The 26,849-nt window shown below is 43.8% G+C and overlaps 1 protein-coding gene across 2 annotated transcripts in view; it reads right to left on the minus strand.

The window, feature by feature from the left end:
- Positions 1 to 26,849, minus strand: part of LOC134348252 (IQ calmodulin-binding motif-containing protein 1-like) — a 95,033-nt gene that overhangs the window by 41,693 nt on the left and 26,491 nt on the right. For both annotated transcript variants that reach the window (XM_063051350.1, XM_063051351.1), the window contains 2 exons: positions 16,090 to 16,189; positions 9,654 to 9,826 (listed from right to left, as the gene is read on the minus strand). In XM_063051350.1, coding sequence (XP_062907420.1) covers positions 9,654 to 9,826; positions 16,090 to 16,189 — 273 coding nt within the window. The remainder of the gene's footprint in view (positions 1 to 9,653; positions 9,827 to 16,089; positions 16,190 to 26,849) is intronic.

Raw genomic sequence — 26,849 nt, forward strand, 5'->3', positions numbered from 1 at the left:
AGGGGTAGCACCTCTAGATGGGGGGCTTGTCACACTCCTTGGAGTGGCTTGCCATCTATTGGTCTCCACCAATGCCCAGCTCTCATCTGTGGCTCCTCGTAGCTGTTTGCATGCGACAGCGGCCACATCCCAGGCAACAGCTTCGTCAGGCCGGCTAAACCAGGTGAGGGTAGCCAACGGGTCTGAAACCCTTGGTGCAATAGGAATTTTCTCATCCCAGCATGTGAAGACTGCTTCGGTGGATCAGGTGGAGGAAACCCCGAGGGTTCAATGGCCGAGAAGACGTTGCAGCAGCGCATTGTGGAGTGCGTAGGGCACGGCACAGCACCTTAGAAGCCATCCAATGCAGTCAAGGAAGTTGCCAGACGTAACGATTCTTCATGCCACTGAATCCTGACTTCTGCGGCTGAGAGAGTGGAATCGTCTCTGTGCGAGGGTTTTCCACTTCAATATCTTTCACGCACTGGTTACATTGTGCAACAGGTCAGCTGGTGGTGCAGTGAGATCAGCGCCGGGCTCGAGAACAGAGGTTCCTGAGTTCGATCCAGTGATAAGACTGCCCCCAAGCACGCTCTCCATCCGTGCCGGGTTGACGTCGAGCTCGCAACTCGACCTCGTTAAAAAAAAACTCTGCCACCTGCACAATGTAGTCTTCCTCCGTTTCCGAGAGACAACCAACATATTTCAAAGTTCAAGTTCAAAGTAAATTTATTAGCAAAGTATATATATTACTACCCTGAGATTCATTTTCTTACAATCACAGTGGAACAAAAAAAATGCAATAGAATCAATGAAAAATGACACACTAAGTTTGACAAGTAAACAATATTCAAAAGACAAACTGTGCAAACACAAACATAAATAATAATAAATGAAACATAGAAACATAGAAAACCTACAGCACACTATAGGCCTTCAGCCCACAAAGCTGTGCCGAACATGTCCTTACCTTTGAAATTACCTAGGGTTACTCATAGCCCTCTATTTTTCTAAGCTCCATGTACCTATCCAGGAGTCCCTTAAGAGACTTATCATATCCACCTCCACCACTGTTGCCGGCAGACCATTCCATGCACTCACCACTCTCTGCGTAAAAAACTTACCCCTGACATCTCCTCTGTACCTACTTTCAAGCACCTTAAAACTGTGCACTCTCATGCTAGCCATTTCAGCTCTGAGAAAAAGCCTCTGACTATCCACACAATCAACGCCTTCATCATCTTATACACCTCTATCAGGTCACCTCTCATCCTCTGCCGTTCCAAGGAGAAAAGGCAGAGTTCACTCAACCTATTCTCATAAGGCATGCTCCCCAATCCAGGCAACATTTTTGTAAATCTCCTCTGCACCCTTTCTATAGTTTCCACATCCTTCCTGTAGTGAGGTGACCAGAAATGAGCACAGTACTCTAAGTGGGGTCTGACCAGGGTCCTATAAAGCTGTAACATTACCTCTTGGCTCTTGAACTCAATCCCACAGTTGATGAAGGCCAATGAATTGTATGCCTTCTTAACCACAGAGTCAATCTGCGCAGCAGCTTTGAGTGTCCTATGGACCCAGACCCCAGATCCCTCTAATCCTCCACATTGCCAAGAGTTTTACTATTAATCCTACATTCTGTCATCATATTTGACCTACCAAAATGAACCACCTCACACTTACATGGATTGAAGTCCATCTGCCACTTCTCAGCCCAGTTTTGCATCCTATCAATGTCCTGCTGTAACAATGTCTGACAGCCCTCCACACTATCCACAACACCCCCAACCTTTGTGTCATCAGCAAATTTACTAACCCATCCCTTCACTTCCTCATCCAGGTCATTTATAAAAATCACGAGGAGAAGGGGTCCCAGAACAGATCCCCAAGGCACACCACTGGTCAACAACCTCCATGCAGAATATGACCCACAAACAACCACTCTTTGCCTTCTGTGAGCAAGTCAATTCTGGATCCACAAAGCAAGGTCCCCATGGATCCCACGCCTCCTTACTTTCACAATAAGCCTTGCATGGGGTACCTTTTCAAATGCCATATCAAAGAAGCAAATAAATAATCCTGTTGTAGAGTCCTTGAAAGTGAGTCCATAGGTTGTGGAATCAGTTCAGTTTTGAGCTGGTTATTCACACTGAATCAATAGCCTGATGGTTGAAGGGTAATAACTATTCCTAAGACTGGTGGTGGGGTTGTGAGGCTCCTGTAGTTTCTTCCTAAAGGCAGCAGCGAGAAGCGAGTGTGACAGGATGGTGGGGGTTTGCCTGGGCTGTATCCACCACTTTTGTTGTGTTTCCATTATTGAGCATTGGTCTTTCCATACCAGACAGTGATGCAACCAGTCAGGACACTCTCCACTGTGCATCTATAGAAGTTTCACAAAGTTTTAGATGATATGCCAAATCTGTGCAATCTTCTAGTAGGGGTAGAAAGAGGGGCTCTGTTGTACCTTCTTTGTAATGGCACTAAGTGCTAGTTAGAAGAAGCAGTTACCTTCTTTTGAATTATTTTTAAATATATGTATCATAATGCAGGAAATTAGAAATTCTGTTACCTTCCCTATACTAAAGCAATTCCCTTTGCATACAAATTGGCTTATAATTTCAATACATCTGAAGGTTAGGTAGTGGTGCATACAAAAGAAGATTACTTAAGTAAAGATAATTCTTTTAAATGTCACTATTTTCTGCTCCCATTCACAATGCAATTTGTGCCTTTTGTAAACATGAGCTTATACTATTTTAAGAACCTCTTTCTTGTTTCTTTATTCATGCATCTATTACTGGTGTTCTCTCCTGAGTCAGAAGCTTGCAAGTTCAAGATCCATTCCAGAGACTAGATCATAAATTAGCTTGACACTTCACTACTGTGAGAAAGAGAGAAAAGTGAGGGGATAAGGGGAGGGAGCCATATAGTTGAGTACAGAAAAGAGAGAGATGGAAATGAGAAGGGTGGGAGAAGGTTAAATGGGGAAGGGAAAGAGACACAGGGATGGGGAGGAAGGTCAAAGGTGAGGAGAAGGTGGATTTGGATGACGGTGCATGATCGCACCCATTTTGTAGGCAAGAGTGTGTATGGGATGACGTGTCTGTTCCTGTCCACTTTTGAGCATGTGAGTTAATGACCACATGGTCCTATTTGTACAGAGCAAGGTCTTGAGTTATCTTGGATCTTCATCTCTTACCACCAGACCAAGATCCTCAGTTCAAGTCTATGTCAGCTCATCTTGACAATCCTATCTAAAACGAATTCACATATAGTTAACTTCTACACTGCTGTTATAAAATTACTACACAGACCCCCTAGTATGATAAGATGGAATCTTGACCTCACAGTCTACCTCATCATGGTCTTACACCTTATTGTCTGTCTGCATGGCACTTTCTCTGTAACTGTATCACTTTCTTCTGCATTCTGTTATTATATTACCTCAATAAACCACTACAATAAAACAATCTGCATGGAAACATAGTTTTTCACTATACTTTGGTACATGTGACAATAACAAATCAATTTCCGAATTTCCTCATGAGGTCCAGGGCCTGGAAAGTTGGATATTCGTTTGCAGCCCCAGAAGTGATAGGACTGAACATCATTCACTTTCATAGTCTGGGAAAACATTGCTTTGCCATCGACATTGCCATCTGAATGAGATATGAGGAGCAGGAGCAGGCCAGCTCAAAGAACACAAATACCAGGGCTAATACTAGGGGTATGATTTTAAGGAAATTGGAGGAAAGGGGGAATGACAGATGTAAGCTCTTTACACAGAGAATGGGAGTGTGTGGAACATCCTGCTAGAGCTGGGAGAAGCAGATACATTAAGGGCATTTAAGAAACTGTTAGATAGACACACAGATGATAGAAAAATGAGGGGCTATGTAGTAGGGAAGGGTCAGCTTGATCTTAGGTTAATAGGTCAGTGTGGGCTGAAGGGCTGTACTGTGCTGTAGAGTTCTATGTTCTATGTTCTAACAACCTCTAGGACAAAGCAGAAAAGGAACATTTGTCTATTTAGGGTGATTTTTTTTTCATTAGGAATGGACAATTTGGCATCTTGGCGACATGAAAATCAATCACCCTCTTGCTCATTCTGCTGTGGAACCAGCATGCTGTGATCATCTGAACATATGTCCAATGATGGAAACTATGGATACAAGCCAAAGAAGACTTTTGCACTGTCCTTGAAAAAAAATCCTGGCCCCCATCCCAGAAGAAAAGGAACTAATTTTCCTGGACAGGATTGGAAAAGACTCAGTCCACCGGAAAAGCAATATTGGCAAGGAGTAAGGAAAGCAAAGTTTGTCTCCAGGAAAGTAGTTAGGAAGACAGTCTTTTCTTCTCCCAGATTCAATTGTAATAATTACATAAGAGATTTGTTTGCTGTTTGTCACAAAAATGTTCATTGCCAAGATGCAGCCCTCCTCAACTTCTGCCTGCCAGTAGCTGATGAGATGCTTCCCAAGCTGTACATGACAAATTCCAGATTCAAACTTACTAAAATAAGCAGTATCTCTGAGTATGGCAAAACTGGGTTAAGATTTATGTTCAATAAAAAAAATCTAAATAAATTTAAGAAACACTCTCAAAAGACTGCCATTTCTCCCGGTATCAAATAGTTAACAGTTTCCTACTCCAGATGTAGGATGTAGAAGCTTTAGAGAGGACACAGTGGAGATTTACTAGGATTAGAAAGCATGTCTTATGAGGATAGATTGAGCAAGCTAGGGCTTTACTCTTGGGAGTGAAGGAGATGAGAGATGACTTGACAGAGACGAACAAGATGATAAGAGGCATCGATTGAGTGAATAGCCAGAGAACTTTTCCCAGGGCAGAAATGGCTTATACTAGGAAGCATATTTTGAAGATAATTGGAGGAAAGTAAAGGGAGTGCCAGAGATAGGTTGTTTAAACAGAGTGGTGCGTGCATGGTACGCAGTGCCAGGGGTGGTGGGAGAGACAGGTACGTAAGAGACATTTAAGAAACTCTTAGATAGGCACATGGATGATAGAAGAATGGAGGACAATGTAGGAGCGAAGGGTTAGATTTATCTTAAGAGTAGGAGGTTAAAATGTTGGCACAACATTGTGGGCCGAAAGGCTTGTACTGTGCTGTAGGAGTTCAAAGGACTTGTAATTTTCCAGATCTGCTGGTAGAGGTAGGGGAAGATTTTAAATTTAGGTGAGATTTCCAATAGAAAGTCACTCTAGTGAGATAATTTCTCTTGAAGGAGACAGAAAGAATTTGTGGGAATTCCAAGAGCTGAATACATGCTGCTACACATCTTCTTGGAAAAAAGAAAATTAATAGCCAGTTTCATGATCCCAGGACATCCAAAAGTAATGTAGCCAGTGAAAAAAAGTGCCTTAATATAGATAGGTTTGGAGCACTATCTGACAAGGAACCACTTGCAAAACTTCAGGTAAAATGCTGCTAGGGGTTTTGTGAAGGGTTGTTCAGAGTAAGTGTGGCTGCATTCGTATTCTCCCCAAAATAGATAGATAAATACTTTATTGATTCCAAAAAGAAATTACAGTGTCACTGTAGCATTACAAGTGCACAGATATATAATACTAGAAGAGAATTAAGAAGAATAAATAAAAAATAATTTACCTTAAACAGTCTAACAGGAGGGGGCCTTATATTCCATTACAACACCTTATATTCTGTCTGGGTAGCCTCCAACCTGGTGGCATGAACATCAATTTCTCAAACTTCCAGTAATATCCCTATCCCTCAACCTCTCCATTCCCTATCCCCTTTTCCCTCTCTCACTTTATCTCCTTGCCTGCTCATCACCTCTCTCTGGTTCTCCTCCCCCCTTTTCTTTCTTCCATGTCCTTCTGTTCTCTCCTATTAGATAGCCCCTTCTCCATCCCTGTATCTCTTTCACCAAATAACTTCACAGCTCTTTACTTCACCCTCCCCCTCCCAGTTTCACTTATCACATTGTGTTTCTCCCTCCCCTCCCCCACCTTTTAATCCCACTCCTCATCTTTCTTTTCCTCCAGTCCCGCTGAAGGGTCTCGGCCTGAAAAGTCAAGTGTGCTCTTTTCCATAAATGCTGACTGGCCTGCTGAGTTCCTCCAGTATTTTGTGCGTGTTGCTTGGATTTCCAGCATCTGCAGATTTTCTCTTGTTTATTATAGAACCTTATGGCTGAGAGTAAGAATGACCTCAGATGACACTCTTTGGAACAGCACAGCTGTCTCAGTCTATTACTAAAAGAGCTCCTCTGTTCAGCCACTGTGGCATGCAGAGGGTGAGAAACATTGTCCAGAATTGGCAGGATTTTCTTTGGGGTCTTGTTCTACCATAGCCTCTGGTGTGTCCAGTTTGACTTCTATAATCATTTTATTGAGCTTGTTGGCATCACCCATGTTGCTGCCATGGCCCCAGCATACCACCGCATAGAAGATTGTACTGGTGACAACAGACTGCTAGGTCATGTGAAGGAAAGGTCTGCATACTCCAAAGAACCTCAGTCTCCTCAGGAAGTAGAGGCAACTCTGGCCCTATTTGTACACAGCCTCTATGTTGGTGCTCTACTCAAGTCTGTCATCCAGGTGTACCCCCAGGTACTTGTAGATCCTCACCACATCCACATCCTCACCATTCATAGTAACAGAGAACAATGTATGCTTAATCTTCCTAAAGTCCATCTCCTTTGTCTTATTGATGTTGAGCTGCAGATGATTCACCTTGCACCATTCAACAAAGTCCTCCACCAGGGCCCTGTATTCATCTTTCTGTCCTCCCTTTATACACCCGACTATTACTGAGTCATCAGAGAATTTCTGCAGATGACATGACTCAGTGTTGTATCTAAAGTCTGAGGTATACAGGGTAATCAGGAAGGGAGCCAATACAGTCCCCTGTAGGGCCCAGTGCTGCTTATAGCCATGTCTGACACACAGCTCTGAAGCTGCAAAAGCTGTGGTCTGCCAGTCAGGTAGTTCATTATCCAGGATACAATGGAAATGCCAGTCTGCATTGAACAGAGCTTTTCCCCCAGCAACGAGGACTGTATGGTATTGAAGGCACTTAAGAAATCAAAAAGCATGATCCTCTTAGTGCTGCCCTGATTATCCAAATGGGAGTAGGCTCTATTCAGCGGTAGATATTAGCATCATTGACTCCAATGTGCCCCTGGTAGGCAAACTGCAGGGGATCGAGGGCTGATTTGACCAGGGGTCGGAGGTGAGCCAGGACCAGCCTCTCTGAGGTCTTCATGATGTGTGAGGTCAGGGCCACTGGACAGTAGTCATTGAAGACACACATATCAAAGTTGCTGGTGAACGCAGCAGGCCAGGCAGCATCTCTAGGAAGAGGTACAGTCAAGTGCTACACATGCCCTTACACTTCCTCCCTTACCACCATTCAGGGCCCCAGACAGTCCTTTCAGGTAAGGCGACACTTCACCTGTGAGTCGGCTGGGGCGATATACTGCGTCCAGTACTTCCGATGTGGCCTTCCATATATTGGTGAGACCCGACGCAGACTGGGAGATCGTTTCGCTGAACACCTATGCTCTGTCCGCCAGAGAAAACAGGATCTCCCAGTGGCCACACATTTTAATTCCACATCCCATTCCCATTCTGATATGTCTATCCACGGCCTCCTCTACTATAAAGATGAAGCCACACTCAGGCTGGAGGAACAACACCTTATATTCCATCTGGGTAGCCTCCAACCTGATGGCATGAACATTGACTTCTCAAACTTCCGCTAATGCCCCACCTCCCCCTCGTACCCCATCCGTTATTTATTTATATACACACATTCTTTCTCTCTCTTCTTTTTCTCCCTCTGTCCCTCTGACTATACCCCTTGCCCATCCTCTGGGTTTCCTCCCCCCCCATTGTCTTTCTTCCCGGACCTCCTGTCCCATGATCCTCTCATATTCCCTTTGCCAATCAACTGTCCAGCTCTTGGCTCCATCTCTCCCCCTCCTGTCTTCTCCTATCATTTCGGATCTCCCCCTCCCCTTCCCACTTTCAAATCTCTTACTAACTCTTCCTTCAGTTAGTCCTGACGAAGGGTCTCGGCCTGAAACGTCGACTGTACCTCTTCCTAAAGATGCTGCCTGGCCTGCTGCGTTCACCAGCAACTTTGATGTGTGTGGCTTGAATTTCCAGCATCTGCAGCTTTCCTCGTGTTTGAGTCATTGAAGACGTTTGGTTGGTCTTTCTTGGGTACTGGGACCACTGATGATGTTTTCCACACTGTCGGGACCCTTTCTGGGCTGAGACTCAGATTGAAAATGCGGTGAAGAACTCCACACAGCTGCTCAGCACGCCCCTTCAGGACCTTGGGGTCCACACCATCCGGTCCCAATGCTTTGCCGTGTTTGAGTTTCCCCAGAGCCCTACTCACCTGCTCAGTCATGAAGGCAAGTCCATGATGACTGGGAAGGTTGTGGAAGGTGGAAGGTGGAGGCTGGGAGAGGTGAAGATCAGGACAATAGCAGTTGGTATCTGGAGGTGTGGATGGTAGGTGCAGGAAGGGATGTAGAGAGTGGTAGCCTGCATTGTTCATCCACATGTTGAACTGGAGGGGGGCAGGGGGAGGACACTGAAGGAGCATTGGGTGCTTTGGCACCTGGACTGGTGTGCTGAGGGGGGTGTGAACAGGAGGGCAATTATCAAACCTATTAAGAGTATTGGTTTAACTCATTAGCTCATTCACGGCTGCACTCCGATGTTCTACATTTCGGCTGAGTGAAGTCAGTGATGTTCTTCACACCTCCCACATGCTGCTCTGCCCAAGCTCATTCTCCAGCTCTCTCCTGTATTCCTCTTCAGCCACCTAAAGAACGAGCACAAGTCTTGGAAAAATATATATTTTGACTTGTCTGGTGCTTCAATTAATTCTTTCTGGTGGGTGCTATTCAACTTCAGTCTGTTGGGAAAGACAGCTTCACAGGTCGAGGCAGAAAGCTGTTGTGCACTCAATTGTTGATACTCAAATGATCAAGTATTGAATAAGATATTTATAGAAAAGACCTGCTAGTGGCTGGGAAGGAGAGCACTGGAAAAAAATGTTAAAACATGGTTGTATTGAAAGCATGGATCAGGACTTCTGCTTTAGCGAGCAGGGTGAGTCAGGATATACGTGGTATCATTACAGATGAGATAAGTGAATACCAATTTTTTGAAATTTTATTAAATTCAGAGATACAAGCTCTTGCAGCCCAATGAGGCATGCTAGCCAGCAACCCACCTATTTAACACTAGCCTAATGACAAGACAATTTACAATGACCAAATAATCTTCTAACTGCTATGTCTTTGGATTGTAGGAGGAAACCGGAGCACCCGGAGGAAACCGGAGCACCCGGAGGAAATCCATGTGATCACCGGTAGAACATACAGACTGCTTACAGATGGCGCCAGAATTGAACTCCAAACTCCGACACCATGATTTGTAATGGGAACACTATCATGGCTTAATTTAAATCAAATTAACCCCAGCACAGGGTTATCCATTTCTTATTGAATATGCCAAACATATTTAGCACATACCAACAATATGCACTACTGTTACTATGCAAAAAATTCTGGAAGTTCCATCACCTTTTTTAAATAAATTAAGCTGCTTTATCTTTTCCATGGAATAGCTGGATATCAGGAACAACATATAATAATTAATATGCATACCTTTGTAGGAAGTATGGAGCATTTGTAAGGTAGGAGGATGAGATTCCACTATCAACAGCATGACTTTAATAGACGCCCTTCCTATAACTGGATTGGTGCTTTCAAATAGCTTGTAAGTTATTTCATCCAGGATTAATCGAATGTTCCTCTCTTCCACAGTGAGCAATATTGTTCTGAAAGGCAAATGATTATCAGAATTCAGTGATTATTATCTGGGTGCCTAGTGGTAACTCATCTCAACTGGAGCATAGGAGAATGAGATAAGATTTGATAGAGGTATACACAATTATGAGGGGTATGGATAGGGCAAATGCAAGCAGGCTTTTAGTACTGAGGTTGGGTGAGACTAGAACTAGAAGTCATGGGCTAAGGATGAAAGGTGAAATATTTAAGGGGAGGGAAACATTTCTTCACTCAGAGAGTGATGTGAGTGTGGAATGAGCTGCCAGCGAAAGTGGTGGACGCTGACTCATTTTCAACATTTAAGAAAAGTTTATCCGTCTGTCTACTTATTTAGAGATACAGCGCAGAATAGGGCCTTCCAGCCCTTTGAGCTGCGCTCTCTCAGCAATCCCTGACAACCCGGATTTAACTCTAACCTAATCACAGGACAACTTACAATGAGCAGTTAACCTACCCGGTACATCTTTGGACTGAGGGAACAAACCGCAGCACCCAGGGAAAACCCACGCATTCCATGGGGAAAGATGTACAGAGACTCCTTAAAGAGGACGCTGGAATTCTTCCAAGCCTCAAACTGTAATGGCATTGCACTAACCACTACACTACAGAGGCACCCATATATGGGAGAGAGTGGTATGGAGGGCTATGGTCCAGGTACAGGTTGATGGGCCAAAGGGTCTATTTCTGTGCTGCAGTGCTCTATGACTCTAACTGCAACAGAGGCAGTGGAACAGTTCAAAAAGAAACTGGACCCAAAAACAGTTACCTTCCCAAAGCAGTAAAGCTCATCAATACCTCCACCCACTAACCCACTCCACCATACCTCCCACCACCAGTACTTACTCATTTCCTGTCAGAGTCAGTTATGTACAGACATTCTTGTGCCCAAGCATCATTTTATGGGCATACAATCAATAGATAGATAGATAGTCATACTCTATTGATCCCAAGGGAAATGGAATTTCGTTACAGCTGCACCAACCAAGAATAGAGCAAAAATATAGCAATACAAAAACCACAAACAATCAAACAACAATATGCAAACTATGCCAGTTGGAAATAAGTCCAGGATCAGCCTACTGGCTCAGGGTGTCTGACCCTCCACGGGAGAAGCTGCAAAGTTTGATGGCCACAGGCAGGAACAACCTCCGATGACACCCAGTGTTGTATCTCGGTGGAATATGGCCGGAGTCCAAAAGCAAAAAGTTCAATATCCGGGCTACAAACACGTTCCTTGATCGTAATATGACCAGGATTGCACCATCCGTTGTTAACCAGAACAGCAAGCCCCCAACTCCTTTACGCTTACCACTCTCAGTGCACCTCTGGTCAGCCCGAACGGTCTGAAAGCCCTCCATGGAAAAGTTCTGGTCGGGTATGTCCTCGTGCAGCCACGTTTCAGTAAAACACATAACACTGCTCCCCCGAAATGTTCTCTAACTCCTGGCTAGCGCCGTCAACTCGTCCATTATATTACCCACCAAACTCCTCTTCTCCATAAGTCTACATATATAAGATCTTATATATTTATATTTACATTTATTATGTTTCTAATTATTGTGTTCTTTATCTTATTTGGGTTTTTTGAGCTGCATTGGATCCAGAATAACAATTATTTCATTTTTCTCTACATTTGCCTTCTGGAAATGACATTAAACAATCTTGAATCTTGTATTGATCTCTTCATCTTTGCTTTATAAAGGAAAAACTTGCCAGACTTCCATCCCCTGAACACTATCAAATGATTTAGTAGAAACTGCACAGCAATGGATATCAGATGAGAAAAGAACTGGGCTCAGCTGCAACAGTTACTACCCAATTTCATTCATAAAGCACAGCCTGGCTCAGAAGGGACCTGGGTCACTTCACTCTGCCTACCGTCACAACAGGTCAACGGTAGAGATGATTTATCTGACTCTTCAATCTGCTCTGGACCTTTTAGACAGGGGGAACACAGAGCCCAAGTTTCTGTTTATTGACTACAGCTCGATATTCAACATAACTGCCCTATTCAAACTCATTATCAAGACCTGTGCTTACCTCGCTCTACTAAAGGATCCTTGACTTCCTCACTGACAGACCGCAATCAGTAAGGACTGGTGACAACATCTCCACCTCACAGATCATCAATGCAAGTGCAGCTCAAAGCTATGTGCTTAGCCCCTGCTCTACTCCATATACACAGATGACTGAATAGCTGACCACAGCTCCAAGGTCATACACAAATTCACAATAACCACTGTTATTGGACAATGAGTCAGCGTACAGGAGTGAGATAGTGCACCTGGTTGAGTGGTTCTGCAACAACAACCCCTCACTGAATATAAGTAAAACTAAGGTTTCCTCTGAGTGCTCCAGTTTCCACCCACAGTTCAAAGATATATAAGTTGGCAAGTTAATGGTCATGTGGGTGTAACTGGGAGGCATGGGCTCATTACTTGCTGTCTGTGTCTAATAACTAATACATCTAAGGATAAAACTAATTGTTGGCTTCAGGAAGGGGAAGGAGGGTGAACAGAGTGTGCCTGTCTACATTGGTGGATCAGTGATTGTCAACATCTTTAAATTCCTGGACATTAACATATTGGATGACCCAGTACATTGATGTGATCACAAGGAAGATCCGCCAGCATCTTTACTTTCTTAGAAGGTTAAGGATGTTCAACACATCATTGAATACTCTAAACAAATTTCTACAAATGTACTGTTGAAAGTATCCTGACTGGTTGCATAATGGTCTGGTATGGCAATATGAATGCACAAGAATGCAAGAAGCTACAGAGGTTAGTGGACTCAGCCCAATACATCACTGGCACATCTCTCCCCACCACTGGGAGTATCTAAATGAAGTGCTGCTTCAAGAAGGCAATATCCATCATCAAAGGTCCCAACCATCCAGATCATGCTAACTTCTTGTAGCTACTGTCGGACAGGAGATACAGAAAAATAAAGTCCCACAAAACCAGGTCCAAGAATAGCTACCTCCCTTCAACCACTTGGTTCTTGAACCATCACGCATGACCTGAATGGCTACATCAGAATAGCAACAGTTTGATCACTTTGCACAACAATGGATTTCATCTCAATTGTTATATTTGTGTGCTTTCTTGTAATTCTAGGGTAAAACCATATTCCTCTCCAAAGGTACTGCCTGACTTGGTGAGCTCCTCCAGCATCTGCAGAATCTCTTGTGTTTATGGCAAAAGATGAATTAGAATAATCATGTTCACCAGTAATCTCTAACCTAAGATAATAATTTCCATTAACTTTTAAATTAAAATTTCTACAATCTTTTGACTTTTCCAAGGACTACAATTGTAAAGGAGCATGTAAAAGCAGCAACGTAATCAGCACAAGTGTTCAGGGGCTTGTCTGCATTTCCTCGTGTAAGTTCATATACTGAAACTAAAAATAAAATAAAATCTACACTTAAATTAATCTTCTACAACTTCAGGATGTGTCAGAGCACTTTATCCGCTTACCTTAGATAAGTTTTGGGGCCCTTATCTAAAAAAGAATGTGGTGGCATTGGAGAGGTTCCAGAGGAGGTTCACAAGAGTGCTCCCAAGAATGAAAGGGTTAACTATAAGAAGCATTTGATAGTTCTGGGCCTTTACTCAATGGAGTTTAGAAGAATGAGGGGGAATCTCATTGAAACCTAACAAATATTGAAAGGCCTAGATAGAATGGATATGGAGAGGATGTTTCCTACAGTGTGGGAGTCTAGGACCAGAGGGCACAGCTTCAAAATAGAAGGATGTCCCTTTAGAACAGAGATGAGAAGGAATTTCTTTAGCCAGAGGGTGGTGAATCCGTGGAATTCATTGCCACAGACGGCTGTGGAAATCAAGTCATTGGTATATTTAAAGTGGAAGTTGATAGGATCTTGATTAGTAAGGGTGTCAATGGTTATGGGACGGGGGGAGGGAAGGCAGGAGAATGGCATTAATAGGGATAATAAATCAGCCAAAATGGAATGTTAGAGTAGACTCAATGGGCCAGATGGCCTAATTCTGCTCCTATGTCTTATGAAAACATGTTTTCTAAAAGCTTCCCAATAAAAATGCAGCAGCCTATTTTTGTACAGCAAACTTCTACAAAAAACAATGTGATATGACCAGATAATCTACCAAACTGAAGGATAAATATTTGTCAGAATAACAGAACAACTTTGTACTCTTCTCAGAAGTCTGCTATGTCTATCTGGGAGAGTAAATGAAGCTTTGTTTTAAATCAATCAACAAAAAAATGCCAACTCTGAAAACGCAAATCTCTCTCAACGGTCCAAGGAAAGAATTATGGAGTTCTTGCACAGGACCTGTTAGCTTACACAGGACACCTGGTAATATTCTTGTTGTGATTGTAAATATTTATTACTGATATTTATTATTGCTTTAGTAGAAAATTAATTTGATTTGAGGAGTTCTGAAATTTATAAATCACAATTTTTAAAAATTTTAATGCAAATAAGTAATTTACTTAAATGTGCAACAAAAGGGACAATCCATTTACTTCACTGGTAACAACAGGAATTCTGCAGATGCTGGAAATTCAGGCAACACATATCAAAGTTGCTGGTAAACGCAGCAGGCCAGGCAGCATCTATTGGAAGAGTTTCAGTCGACGTTTCAGGCCGAGACCCTTCGTCAGGACTAACTGAAGGAAGAGTTAGAAAGAGATTTGAAAGTGGGAGCAGAAGACCAGAGCGGGGTGTCCATGAAGAAGAGGAGGGTTGAAGACGGGAGAAGGGGTCATCGATGGGGCTGGAAGAGTCCTTGCCAAAGAAGTAGGCTCGGAGATGGAGACGGCGGAAGAAAAGTTTCGCATCATGGCGAACGCGGAACTCGCTGAGGTGTAGGTGAGGCCCTTACTAAGGATAGGGCGTTCTGCCTCCAACAGTTGAAGGTCGGAGGGGATGATAAAGACCTGGCACGGATGAGAGCTGGGATCAGAGGGGGGAGGGGGGAGGCTGGGGGTGTCAGTGGAGAGGGGAGGGTTGGGGTGAGAGGAAGATGGAGCCTCTGAGGACCCAGGAGCTGACGGTGGGGTCTGAGGGAGATGGGTTTGCAGAGCGGTGGTGGGGGAAGGGGAGATGGGAGTCACAATAGCCGCACATAAAGACCTGGAGTTCAAGGCTGGAGTCGCAGTTGGTGGTTGCGCAATCGCTTTGAAGGTGTCCATGGTCGTTGCTGGAGTCCGGGTTTTGAATATGCCCTGAGGTGTTGGAGCCGGCGAGATCAATGGCAGGGGCCACAGTCTGAAGTTCATGCCTGCTAGTTTCATGGCCAGCAGGCTCTGGAGTCCGTAGATGTAGGATCTTGCGATCTTTGCCTAACATGACAAAGTCAAAAAAACGGCGGTTGCTGGAGTGGATCTGACGGAGGATGAAATAACGGGTAGGACCATTACAGACGGCGAAGAAAGTGTCCTGAAGGTGTGGAAGGGTCTGGGATAGGGACACCAAATACCTCCTCATGGCGGAGAGGGTCGCCTTCAGTGCTTGACGGGAGAAACGGCGAGAGGCAGAGTCAATAAAATGTGAGTACCTGGGATCCTCAGAAGGGCCAAATTGAGAGGCTCAGAAACGCATCCTAAAGCCAACTGGAGTAAGTTGGCGACGGAGACACGTTCCAAGAAAGGATATATGGCTGTGATAGCGAGTCTGAGTCAAAATGTGGTCGAAAAGTTGAAGAGCCGAAGAAATTACAGATGGGGAGCAGTGAGAGATGGTTTCACTGAACTCCCGTCGAAGAGAGGATCTAAACTTCTTCGGTGTAGGCATCACCGGAAGAGGCTTCGCAGTAGTGAATTTTAAAAAAACGTAACAACAGGAATTCTGCAGATGCTGGAAATTCAAGCAACACACATCAAAGTTGCTGGTAAACGCAGCAGGCCAGGCAGCATCTATTGGAAGAGTTTCAGTCGACGTTTCAAGCCGAGACCCTTCGTCAGGACTAACTCTTCCTTCAGTTAGTCCTGACGAAGGGTCCTGGCCTGAAACGTCGACTGAAACTCTTCCAATAGATGCTGCCTGGCCTGCTGCGTTTACCAGCAACTTTGATGTGTGTTACTTCACTGGTAGTTAATTTTAATTTGCTTTTCACTGATGTGGATAATTATGATGTTAAAATAGCAAATTTCAATGGTTAAAAATGGAAAACAATACAAATTTTCAGAGGGCATACATTACTTTGCTTTTAATTAGGCAGCCATATAATATTTTGACTTTACATGACAGATCAAAGCATTTTACCTGTTCAGTTGAAGAATAACGAGCAGGACAGACACCATAATAGTAGCAGTTTCCACGTCATCAGTGAGCAACAATTGTAGGAGGTGATCAGACTGAAAGACTGTATTGAAAAGGATAAATTAATTATTAATGTCACCTAGCAGAACCATGTAACCTCAACTTCTGTGAATAGCAGTTATGTCTTATATCTGAGAAACTGCAATTTATATTTTTCCATTTATCCTCTAGACCCCAACATTATACAATTTTTTGGTACATGTATAACTTTTAAAACGTGAATTACGTTTGTTTCAGTATAAGAAAGGCAAATGCAATGTTAATATTAATTTTGAGAGGGCTAGAATATAAATTCAAGGATGTAATGCTGAGGCTTTATAAGGCACGTGGCCAAGTGGCCAAGGCGTTTGTCTAGTTATCTCAAGGTCGCTAGTTTGAGCCTCAGCTGTGGCAGCATGTTTGTGCCCTTGAGCAAGGCACTTAATCACTCATTGCTCTAGTCTGTGCGAGGAGTGGCGCCCCACACAGACTTCCAATCTGTGCCTTGTAAGGCATGAAAATGCCCGAAGCAGGCCTCTCATGGTCTGAGTCGACGTTCCCTTTATAAGGCAAAGGTCAGACTGCATTGGAATGCTGTGAGCTGTTTTGAGCCCCATATTTAAGAAAAGATGTGCTGGGATTGGAGAGGGCCCAGAGGAGGTTCAGTGCATGATTCTCGGAATAAAAGGGTTAATCTATGAGGAGTGCTTGATGGCTCTGGGCCTATACTCAATGGAGTTCAGAAGAATGAGGAGCAAAATGGCAGGCGGTGACTAGTGGGGTACCGCAAGGCTCAGTGCTGGGACCCCAGTTGTTTACAATATATATTAATGACTTGGATGAGGGAATTAAATGCAGCATCTCCAAGTTTGCGGATGACACGAAGCTGGGTGGCAGTGTTAGCAGTGAGGAGGATGCTAAGAGGATGCAGGGTGACTTGGATAGGTTGGGTGAGTGGGCAAACTCATGGCAGATGCAATTTAATGTGGATAAATGTGAAGTTATCCACTTTGGTGGCAAAAATAGGAAAACAGATTATTATCTGAATGGTGGCCGATTAGGAAAAGGGGAGGTGCAACGAGACCTGGGTGTCATTATACACCAGTCATTGAAAGTGGGCATGCAGGTACAGCAGGCGGTGAAAAAGGCGAACGGTATGCTGGCATTTATAGCGAGAGGATTCGAGTACAGGAGCAGGGAGGTACTACTGCAGTTGTACAAGGCCTTGGTGAGACCACACCTGGAGTATTGTGTGCAGTTTTGGTCCCCTAATCTGAGGAAAGACATCTTTGCCATAGAGGGAGTACAAAGAAGGTTCACCAGATTGATTCCTGGGATGGCAGGTCTTTCATATGAAGAAAGACTGGATGAACTGGGCTTGTACTCGTTGGAATTTAGAAGATTGAGGGGGGATCTGATTGAAACGTATAAGATCCTAAAGGGATTGGACAGGCTAGATGCAGGAAGATTGTTCCCGATGTTGGGGAGGTCTAGAACGAGGGGTCACAGTTTGAGGATAGAGGGGAAGCCTTTTAGGACCGAGGTTAGGAAAAACTTCTTCACACAGAGAGTGGTGAATCTGTGGAATTCTCTGCCACAGCAAACTGTTGAGGCCAGTTCATTAGCTATGTTTAAAAGGAAGTTAGATATGGCCCTTGTGGCTACAGGGGTCAGGGGGTATGGAGGGAAGGCTGGGTTCTGAGTTGGATGATCAGCCATGATCATAATAAATGGCGGTGCAGGCTCGAAGGGCCGAATGGCCTACTCCTGCACCTATTTTCTATGTTTCTATGTTTCTATGTAAAATCTCACTGAAACCAACCAAATATTGAAAGGCCTAGATAGAATGGACGTGGAGAGGATGTTCCCAACACAGGGAAAATCTGGGACAGAGGGCACAGCCTCAGAATGCAAGGACATCCCTTTAGAACAGAGATGAGGAGGGATGTCTTTTAGAGGTGGTGAATCTGCGGAAATTCACTGTCACAGACAGCTGTGGAGGCAGGTCACTGGATATATTTAAAGCAGAGGTTGATAGGTTCTTCATTAGTAAGGCATTAAAGGTTATGGGGCGAAGGCAGGACAATGGGGTTGAGAGGGATAATAAATCAGACATGATAGGATGGATTAATTCTGCTCCTATGTCTTATGATCTTATTCAGGTGTCTGTAACTTACCCTGGGATATTTCTCAACAAGCAAAAATTCTTCTCTTATTCTGGCTAATGTTTACTCCCAAAACAACATCATCAATATCTGATCATTTACCTTACTACAGTTTGATAAGCAATTTAATATACCATTTGTGGGGCATTTTGAAAGCTCTAATATAAATACAGTACAAAATATTTTTATAAAAATGTCTTTTAATGCTAATGGAATAAATGAAACAGGTAAGTTTGGAATAGGTGAATAGGCAAATAAAAATGTACTATTGATTTAAACAGGATTGCATTTTTTGTTTAAACTGCTATGACCTTAGGAATCCTTTCCTGCTGTGCTGTCCAGTAACACTAAAGAGACAGTCAATTTCAGCTTTGGGACTTCATTTGTTCAGCGTTTACAATCTCATAAGCAAATATTTAACAAAGGCTCAGATACCTGCTGTCAACTGTTCTTAGAGTTCAGAATCATACAGCATAGTAACAAGGCCCTTCAGTTTACTAAGTCCACTGTGACCATCAAACACCCATTCACTGGTACGTACACCATGCCTATCTGATGCAAATCTCATTTCATTCTCCCCACATTCTTGTCAGCTCCCTTCAGATTTTACCATTCATTAGCACACTAAGGTCAATTTAAAGTAGCTAATTAACCATCCAAACAGCACATCTGTGGAGGAAACTAAAGCACCTAGAGAAAACCCTTTGGGTGGGCGGGGGCAGGAATCACAAGGACAATGTGCAACTTCACACACACACACACACACACACACACACCACCCAAGGTCAGCATTGAACCTGGGTCTCTGGAGCAGTGTGACAGCGACTAGTTTTGCCACCGGACTGCTCTGCTGGAATACAGAATTCCTGATCTATAACAATAGATAGGTTGGAGGAATGTAGCTGATGCTAAGCGTTCAATGGCTGGTAACAACTTTTTAAAATGAAGAAATATTTGGAAAGAAAGTTTCTGTGCAATTGGAAATATATCCACTTTGGCAGGAAGAATAACAAACATCGATTTCTCTAACTTGCAGTAATTTCTCCCCCCTCTCCCTTCACTTTTTCCGTTGGACATTCTAGCTCCCCTCTTACTCTTTATCTTTTCTTCACCTCCCTATGATTTCCCTCCTCCTTCCCTTCGTCCCATAGTTCACTCTCGGCTCCTATCAGATTCCTTCTTCTTCAGCGCTTTACCTTTTCAACCTGTCCCCTCTGAGCTTCTCACTTTATTCCCCCTTTTGTTTTAATTGTGATATTTCTTGTAAAAATTGTGTATAATTTATGCTTAATTTATATTTTTTGTGTGAATGCTGCTGAGGTAATTTTGCTACAAGTAAGTTTTTTATTGCAACACACATCAAAGTTGCTGGTGAACGCAGCAGACCAGGCAGCATCTTAGGAAGAGGTACAGTCGATGTTTCAGGCCGAGACCCTTCGTCAGGACTAACTGAAGGAAGAGTTAGTAAGAGATTTGAAAGTGGGAGGGGGAGGGGGAGATCCAAAATGATAGGAGAAGACAGGAAGGGGAGGGATGGAGCCAAGAGCTGGACAGGTGATTGGCAAAAGGGATATGAGAGGATCATGGGACAGGAGGCCCAGGGAGAAGGAAAGGGGGGAGGGGGAGCCCAGAGGATGGGCAAGGGGTATAGTCAGAGGGACAGAGGGAGAAAAAGAATGTGTGTATATAAATAAATAACGGATGGGGTACGAGGGGAGGTGGGGCATTAGCAGAAGTTAGAGAAGTTTGTGCCATCAGGTTGGAGGCTACCCAGACGGAATGTAAGGTGTTGTTCCTTCAACCTGAGTGTGGCTTCATCTTTACAGTAGAGGAGGCCGTGGATAGACATATCAGAATGGGAATGGAATGTGGAATTAAAATGTGTGGCCACTGGGAGACCCTGCTTTCTCTGGCGGACAGAGCGTAGGTGTTCAGCAAAACGATCTCCCAGTCTGCCTCACCAATATATAGAAGGCCACATCGGGAGCACCGGACGCAGTATATCATCCCAGCCGACTCACGGGTGAAGCGTCGCCTCACCTGGAAGGACTGTCTGGGGCCCTGAATGGTGGTAAGGGAGGAAGAGTAACGGCATGTGTAGCACTTGTTCCGCTTACAAGGATAAGTCGCTTACATCGACGACTGCATTGGTGCTGCTTCCTGCACGCATGCTGAGCTCGTTCACTTCATTAACTTTGCCTCCAACTTTCACCCTGCCCTCAAGTTTACCTGGTCCATTTCCGACACCTCCATCCCCTTTCTAGATCTTTCTGTCTGTATCTCTGGAGACAGCTTATCTACTGATGTCTACTATAAGCCTACTGACTCTCACAGTTATCTGGACTATTCCTCTTTCTCACGCCGTCTCTTGCAAAAATGCCATCCCCTTCTCGCAATTCCTCCATCTCCGCCGCATCTGCTCTCAGGATGAGGCTTTTCATTCCAGGACAAGGGAGATGTCCTCCTTTTTTAAAGAAAGGGGCTTTCCTTCTGCCACCATCAACTCTGCTCTCAAACGCATCTCCCCCATTTCACGCACATCTGCTCTCACTCCATCCTCCCGCCACCCCACTAGGAATAGGGTTCCCCTGGTCCTCATCTACCATCCCACCAGCCTCCAGGTCCAACATATTATTTTCCGTAACTTCCGCCACCTCCAACGGGATCCCACCACTAAGCACATCTTTCCCTCCCCCCATCTCTCTGCTTTCCGCAGGAATCACTCCCTACGCAACTCCCTTGTCCATTCGTCTCCCCCATCCCTCCCCACTGATCTCCCTCCTGGCACTTATCCTTGTAAGCGGAACAAGTGCTACATATGCCCTTACACTTCCTCCCTTACCACCATTCAGGGCCCCAGACAGTCCTTCCAGGTGAGGCGACACTTCACCTGTGAGTCGGCTGGGATGATATACTGCGTCCGGTGCTCCCGATGTGGCCTTCTATATATTGGTGAGGCAGACTGGGAGATCGTTTTGCTGAACACCTACGCTCTGTCCGCCAGAGAAAGCAGGATCTCCCAGTGGCCACACATTTTAATTCCACATCCCATTCCCATTCTGATATGTCTATCCACGGCCTCCTCTACTGTAAAGATGAAGCCACACTCAGGTTGGAGGAACAACACCTTACATTCCGTCTGGGTAGCCTCCAACCTGAACATTGACTTCTCTAACTTCTGCGAATGCCCCACCTCCCCTCGTACCCCATCCATTATTTATTTATATACACACATTCTTTCTCTCTCTCTCTCCTTTTTCTCCCTCTGTCCCTCTGACTATACCCCTTGCCCATCCTCTGGGTTTCCCCCCTCCCCCTTTTCCTTCTCCCTGGGCCTCCTTTCCCATGATCCTCTCATATCCCTTTTGCCAATCACCTGTCCAGCTCCTCCTGTCTTCTCCTATCATTTTGGATATCCCCCTCCCCCTCCCCCACCCACTTTCAAATCTCTTACTAGCTCTTCCTTCGATTAGTCCTGACGAAGGGTCTCAGCCCGAAACATCAACTGTACCTCTTCCCAGAGATGCTGCCTGGCCTGCTGCGTTCACCAGCAACTTTTATGTGTGTTGCTTGAATTTCCAGCATGTGCAGAATTCCTCACGTTGAAGTTTATCATTGCATGTTCTTGAATGTTCTTGTGCATATGACAATAAACTCAACTTTGGCTCTGAGAGGTCCCCTGCTGTAACATACACATAAGTACTCAGGAAAGCAACAGAAATAAAAGTTCCGATGGAAGGTCAATGATGTTAAGTATTATATCAGTGCTTTTCTGATAGGTTTTGATTATTAAGAGCGTGATAAGTTATGGGGAGAAAGTAGGAGAATGGGGTTAAAAGGGGGAAATAAATCAGCCATAATCTAATAGTGGAGCAGAATCAATGGGCCAAATGATCTAATTCTGTCTCCATGTCTTCTGGTCTCTCTCCCCAGGATGCCTTTTGTAATTCAAATTTCCAGAATCTTTTGGAAACAGAAGTTCTTGTGGTTCTCCACTAGAGGTGGCATAGAGCTAGTTGAAACACACAATTTGCAAACCGTGATCATTAAAAGTTGTCCATGCTCTGTAACAATATGACAGTCAGGAAAATGACCACTTCTGGAGCCAGGGAATACAAAAGATAGGCGAAATAAGAGAAAATCTGCAGATGCAGGAACTCCAAGTAACGCACACAAAATGCTGGAGGAACTCAGCAGGCCAGGCAATATCTATGGAAAAGATCACAGTCGACATTTTGGGTCAAGACCCTTCGATGTTGCCTGGCCTGCTGAGTTCCTCCAACATTTTGTGTGTTGTAGGAGAAATAAACAAAACTTTAAAAAAGATCTGAGCTTTCTTCCATCTCATATCTAATGGGAGTACTTGTGGAGAATAAACACAAGGGATTCGGCAGATACTGGAGATCCAGAGCAAAACACATAAATGCTGGAGGAATTCAGTAGGTCAGGTACCATCTATGGAGGGGAATGAACCTTCTATGTTTTGTACTGAGACCTTTCATCAGGACTGGAAAGGAAGAGGGAAGAAGCCAGAATTAGAAGGTGGGAGGAGGGGAAGAAGTACAAGTTGGCAGGTGAAAGATGAGACCAGATGAGGGGGACGGTGAATAGGCGGCGGAGGGTGATGAAGTGAGAAACTGGGAGTGGGTGAGGAGATTCTGAATTGCTAGGTTACATTTATGAACTAATTGATCCACTGAAATGAGTTACTACTCTTCCCTTGCTCATGTTACTGAGAAATTAGTTTCTGTTGTGAAACAACCGTAGCAAGACTGCAAGCCTCAAGGTTCAGAGTAAATTTATTATCAAAGTATGTATATGTTACCATATATTACCTTGAGATTCATTTCCTTGCAGGCATTCACAATAGAACAAAGAAATACAATATAATCAATGAAGAACTACACACAGAGACTGCCAATTCGCAGAAGAAGATAATATGTGCAAATACAAAAAACTATAAAAACAAACAATCAAACAGGTAAAGAGAAAAATAAATAGAACTGAGAACATGAGTCCTAGAAAGTGAATCTGTTAGTTGTGGAATCAGTTCATAGTTGAGGTGAGTGAAGTCATCCACAATGGGTCATGAGTCTGAAGAATTGAAGGGTAATTATTGTTTCTGAGCCTGGTGGGGTGTGACCTAAGGCTCTTGTACCTCCGACCCATTGGCAGCAGTGAGAAGAGAGCATGGCCTGGATGGTGGGGGTCATTAATGATGGATGTTGCTTTCTTGTGGCATGCTCCTTGTAAATGTGCTCCATGGTAGAGCGGAACCCTGTACTTCCTTTCAAATCTTATTCACTTCATCAATGGGCTTCTCCTGTTCAATAAAAAGCAATGGAGATATTTACAAAGAACATAATCATAACACACTCACACTTAGGCATTTTAGAGAAAGAGCAGTAGAATAGGATTGATGAAGGGAACTGCCATCAATTTTGGTCAAGTGGTTTCTAGTGTTGTAATAATTCTGCAATCCTTTGTTGTTAAAAGCAGCACAACTGCTCCTTGCCGTCTCCAGTACCACAGCATGTAGAAAGTAGAGACAATAAGAAATGAGGAAAATGGAAATGCAGGTTATGGCTTATTCCCAAACTTCCATAGGTAACAAAATGTGCAAGAGATGAGCATTCCACATCAAAGTTGCTGGTGAACGCAGCAGGCCAGGCAGCATCTCTAGGAAGAGGTACAGTCCACATTTCGGGCCGAGACCCTTCGTCAGGACTAACGGAAAGAAGAGCTAGTAAGAGATTTGAGAGGGGGAGGGGGAGATCCAAGATGATAGGAGAAGACAGGAGCGGGAGGGATGGAGCCAAGAGCTGGACAGTTGATTGGCAAAAGGGATATGAGAAGATCATGGGACAGGAGGCCCAGGGAGAAGGAAAGGTGGGGGGGAACCCAGAGGATTGGCAAGGGGTATAGTGAGAGGGACAGAGGGAGAAAAAGGAGAGAGAGAAAAAGAATGTGTGTATATAAACAAATAACGGATGGGGTACGAGGGGGAGGTAGGGCATTAGTGGAAGTTTGAGAAGTCAGTGGTCATGCCATCAGGTTGGAGGCTACCCAGACGGAATATAAGGTGTTGTTCCTCCAACCTGAGTGTGGCTTCATCTTTACAGTAGAGGAGGCTGTGGATAGACATATCAGAATGGGAATGGGACGTGGAATTAAGATGTGTGGCCACTGGGAGATCCTGCTTTCTCTGGCGGACAGAGCGTAGGTGTTCAGCGAAACGATCTCCCAGTCTGCCTCACCAATATATAGAAGGCCACATCGGGAGCACCAGACGTAGAATATCACCCCAGCCGACTCACAAGTGAAGAGTCACTTGGAATTCATTGTCATAGATGGGTGTGGAGGCAAATTCATTGGGAAATATTTAAAGTGGAGGCTGATAGGTTCTTTATTAGTAAGGGTATCAAAGGTTATGGGGAGAAGGCAGGAGAATGGGTTTGAGAGGGATAATAAATCAGCCATGATGGTGGAGCAGACTCAATGATTTGAATGGCCTAAATCAGCTCCTATGTCTAATGATAATATCATCTTGGGTCATGCTTTGCAATCTACTATATCACCCAAAACAGCCTTTAGGAGTGTATAATTCACTATTTAATATTGCTATCACCAATGTTTCAGGGATTTTTTTCACATACTGCAAAGAAACATGTCTAAATAGACTACAAATGAAACCCATCTGCAGTTGCCTTCAATTGTTGCTCTTCCAATACCATAAAGAAAGACTCTTTCATTGTCTCTGCACAAACTAAAGAACTTTTCAGTCATTGAAGGTGTTTATAAAATTGGTTAATGTGGCATATTGGAATTACAACGGCATATTCATTCATAGCAAGATCCTATTTGATAATTAAACAATTACGTTTTTAAGTGATTTTCTTTTAAAGTCTAGCTGTATTTATCAGATGTACATTGAAATGCGTTCACTGGTCAAATAAAATCAGTGAGGACAGTGCTAGGGCTTGCAAGTGTCGCAATGCTTTTGGCACCAACATAGCATGCCGACTACTTAATAACCCTAACCATAGGGGGGAACCGGACCACCTGCAGGAAACCCACACAGTCACAGGGAGAATATACAAACTCCTTACAGACAGGTTGTAATTTAACCCTGATTACTGAGTGCTGGCACTGTAACACTACCATGCTGCCCACATGAATTTTAGGGATAAATCTATACCTAGATCATCAAAGTAGTACCATGGAATCTTCTATATTTACTTGAAAGTGCAGACTGGACCTTGGTTTAACACCTTATAACCATACAACCATACAACAATTACAGCGCGGAAACAGGCCATCTCGGCCCTTCTAGTCCGTGCCAAACTCTTACTCTTAACTAGTCCCACCGACCTGCACTCATCCCATGACCCTCCATTCCTTTCCTGTCCATATATCTATCCAATTTAAATTAAACAACAACATCGAACCTCCCTCAACCACTTCTGCTGGAAGCTCGTTCCACACAGCTGCCACTCTCTGAGTAAAGAAGTTCCCCCTCATGTTACCCCTAAACTTTTGCCCTTTAACTCTCAACTCATGTCCTCTTGTTTGAATCTCCCCCACTCTCAATGGAAAAAGCCTATCCACGTCAACTCTATCTATCCCCCTCATAATTTTAAATACCTCTATCAAGTCCCCCCTCAACCTTCTACGCTCCAAAGAATAAAGACCTAACTTGTTCAACCTTTCTCTGTAACTTAGGGAGAAGAAACCTAGGTAACATTTTCGTAAATCTCCTCTGTACTCTCTCAATTTTATTGACATCTTTCCTACAATTCGGTGACCAGAACTGTACACAATACTCCAAATTTGGCCTCACCAATGCCTTATACAATTTCAGCATTACATCCCAACTCCTATACTCAATGCTCTGATTAATAAAGGCCAGCATACCAAAAGCTTTCACCACCCTATCCACATGAGATTCCACCTTCAGGGAACTATGCACCATTATTCCTAGATCCCTCTGTTCTACTGCATTCTTCAATGCCCTACCATTTACCATACATGTCCCATTTTGATTAGTCCGACCAAAATGTAGCACCTCACATTTATCAGCATTAAACTCCATCTGCCATCTTTCAGCCCACTCTTCTAACTGGCCTAAATCTCTCTGCAAGCTTTGAAAACCTTCTTCATTATCCACAGTGCTACCTATCTTAGTATCAACTGCATACTTACTAATCCAATTTACCACCCCATCATCCAGATCATTAATATATATGACAAACAACCTTGTCTAATAAATTGTGTCTGGGGCCATCAAAATGCGGCTAAGTTCTGAAAACAAAACTGGCTTCGAATAATGTCCGCGTTGGCTGGATAAATAATTATACACCTCTCTCTATCAACAAAACTATTGATTTCTCTATCAGTTTAGAATTAGTTGTCATAATCAAGATGAGATCTGTCAGAATCTGGACTCATTTCCCCTGTTAACTTGATCATCAGATATAGACTCCAACATAGGCATTTCAAAGATGCGATTAATTCAATTCTGAGCTTTAAATAGTTGGATATCGACAGATTTGTAGGTTC

This window comes from Mobula hypostoma, chromosome 6 (genome assembly GCF_963921235.1).
Source record: "Mobula hypostoma chromosome 6, sMobHyp1.1, whole genome shotgun sequence".
Taxonomy (NCBI): domain Eukaryota; kingdom Metazoa; phylum Chordata; class Chondrichthyes; order Myliobatiformes; family Myliobatidae; genus Mobula; species Mobula hypostoma.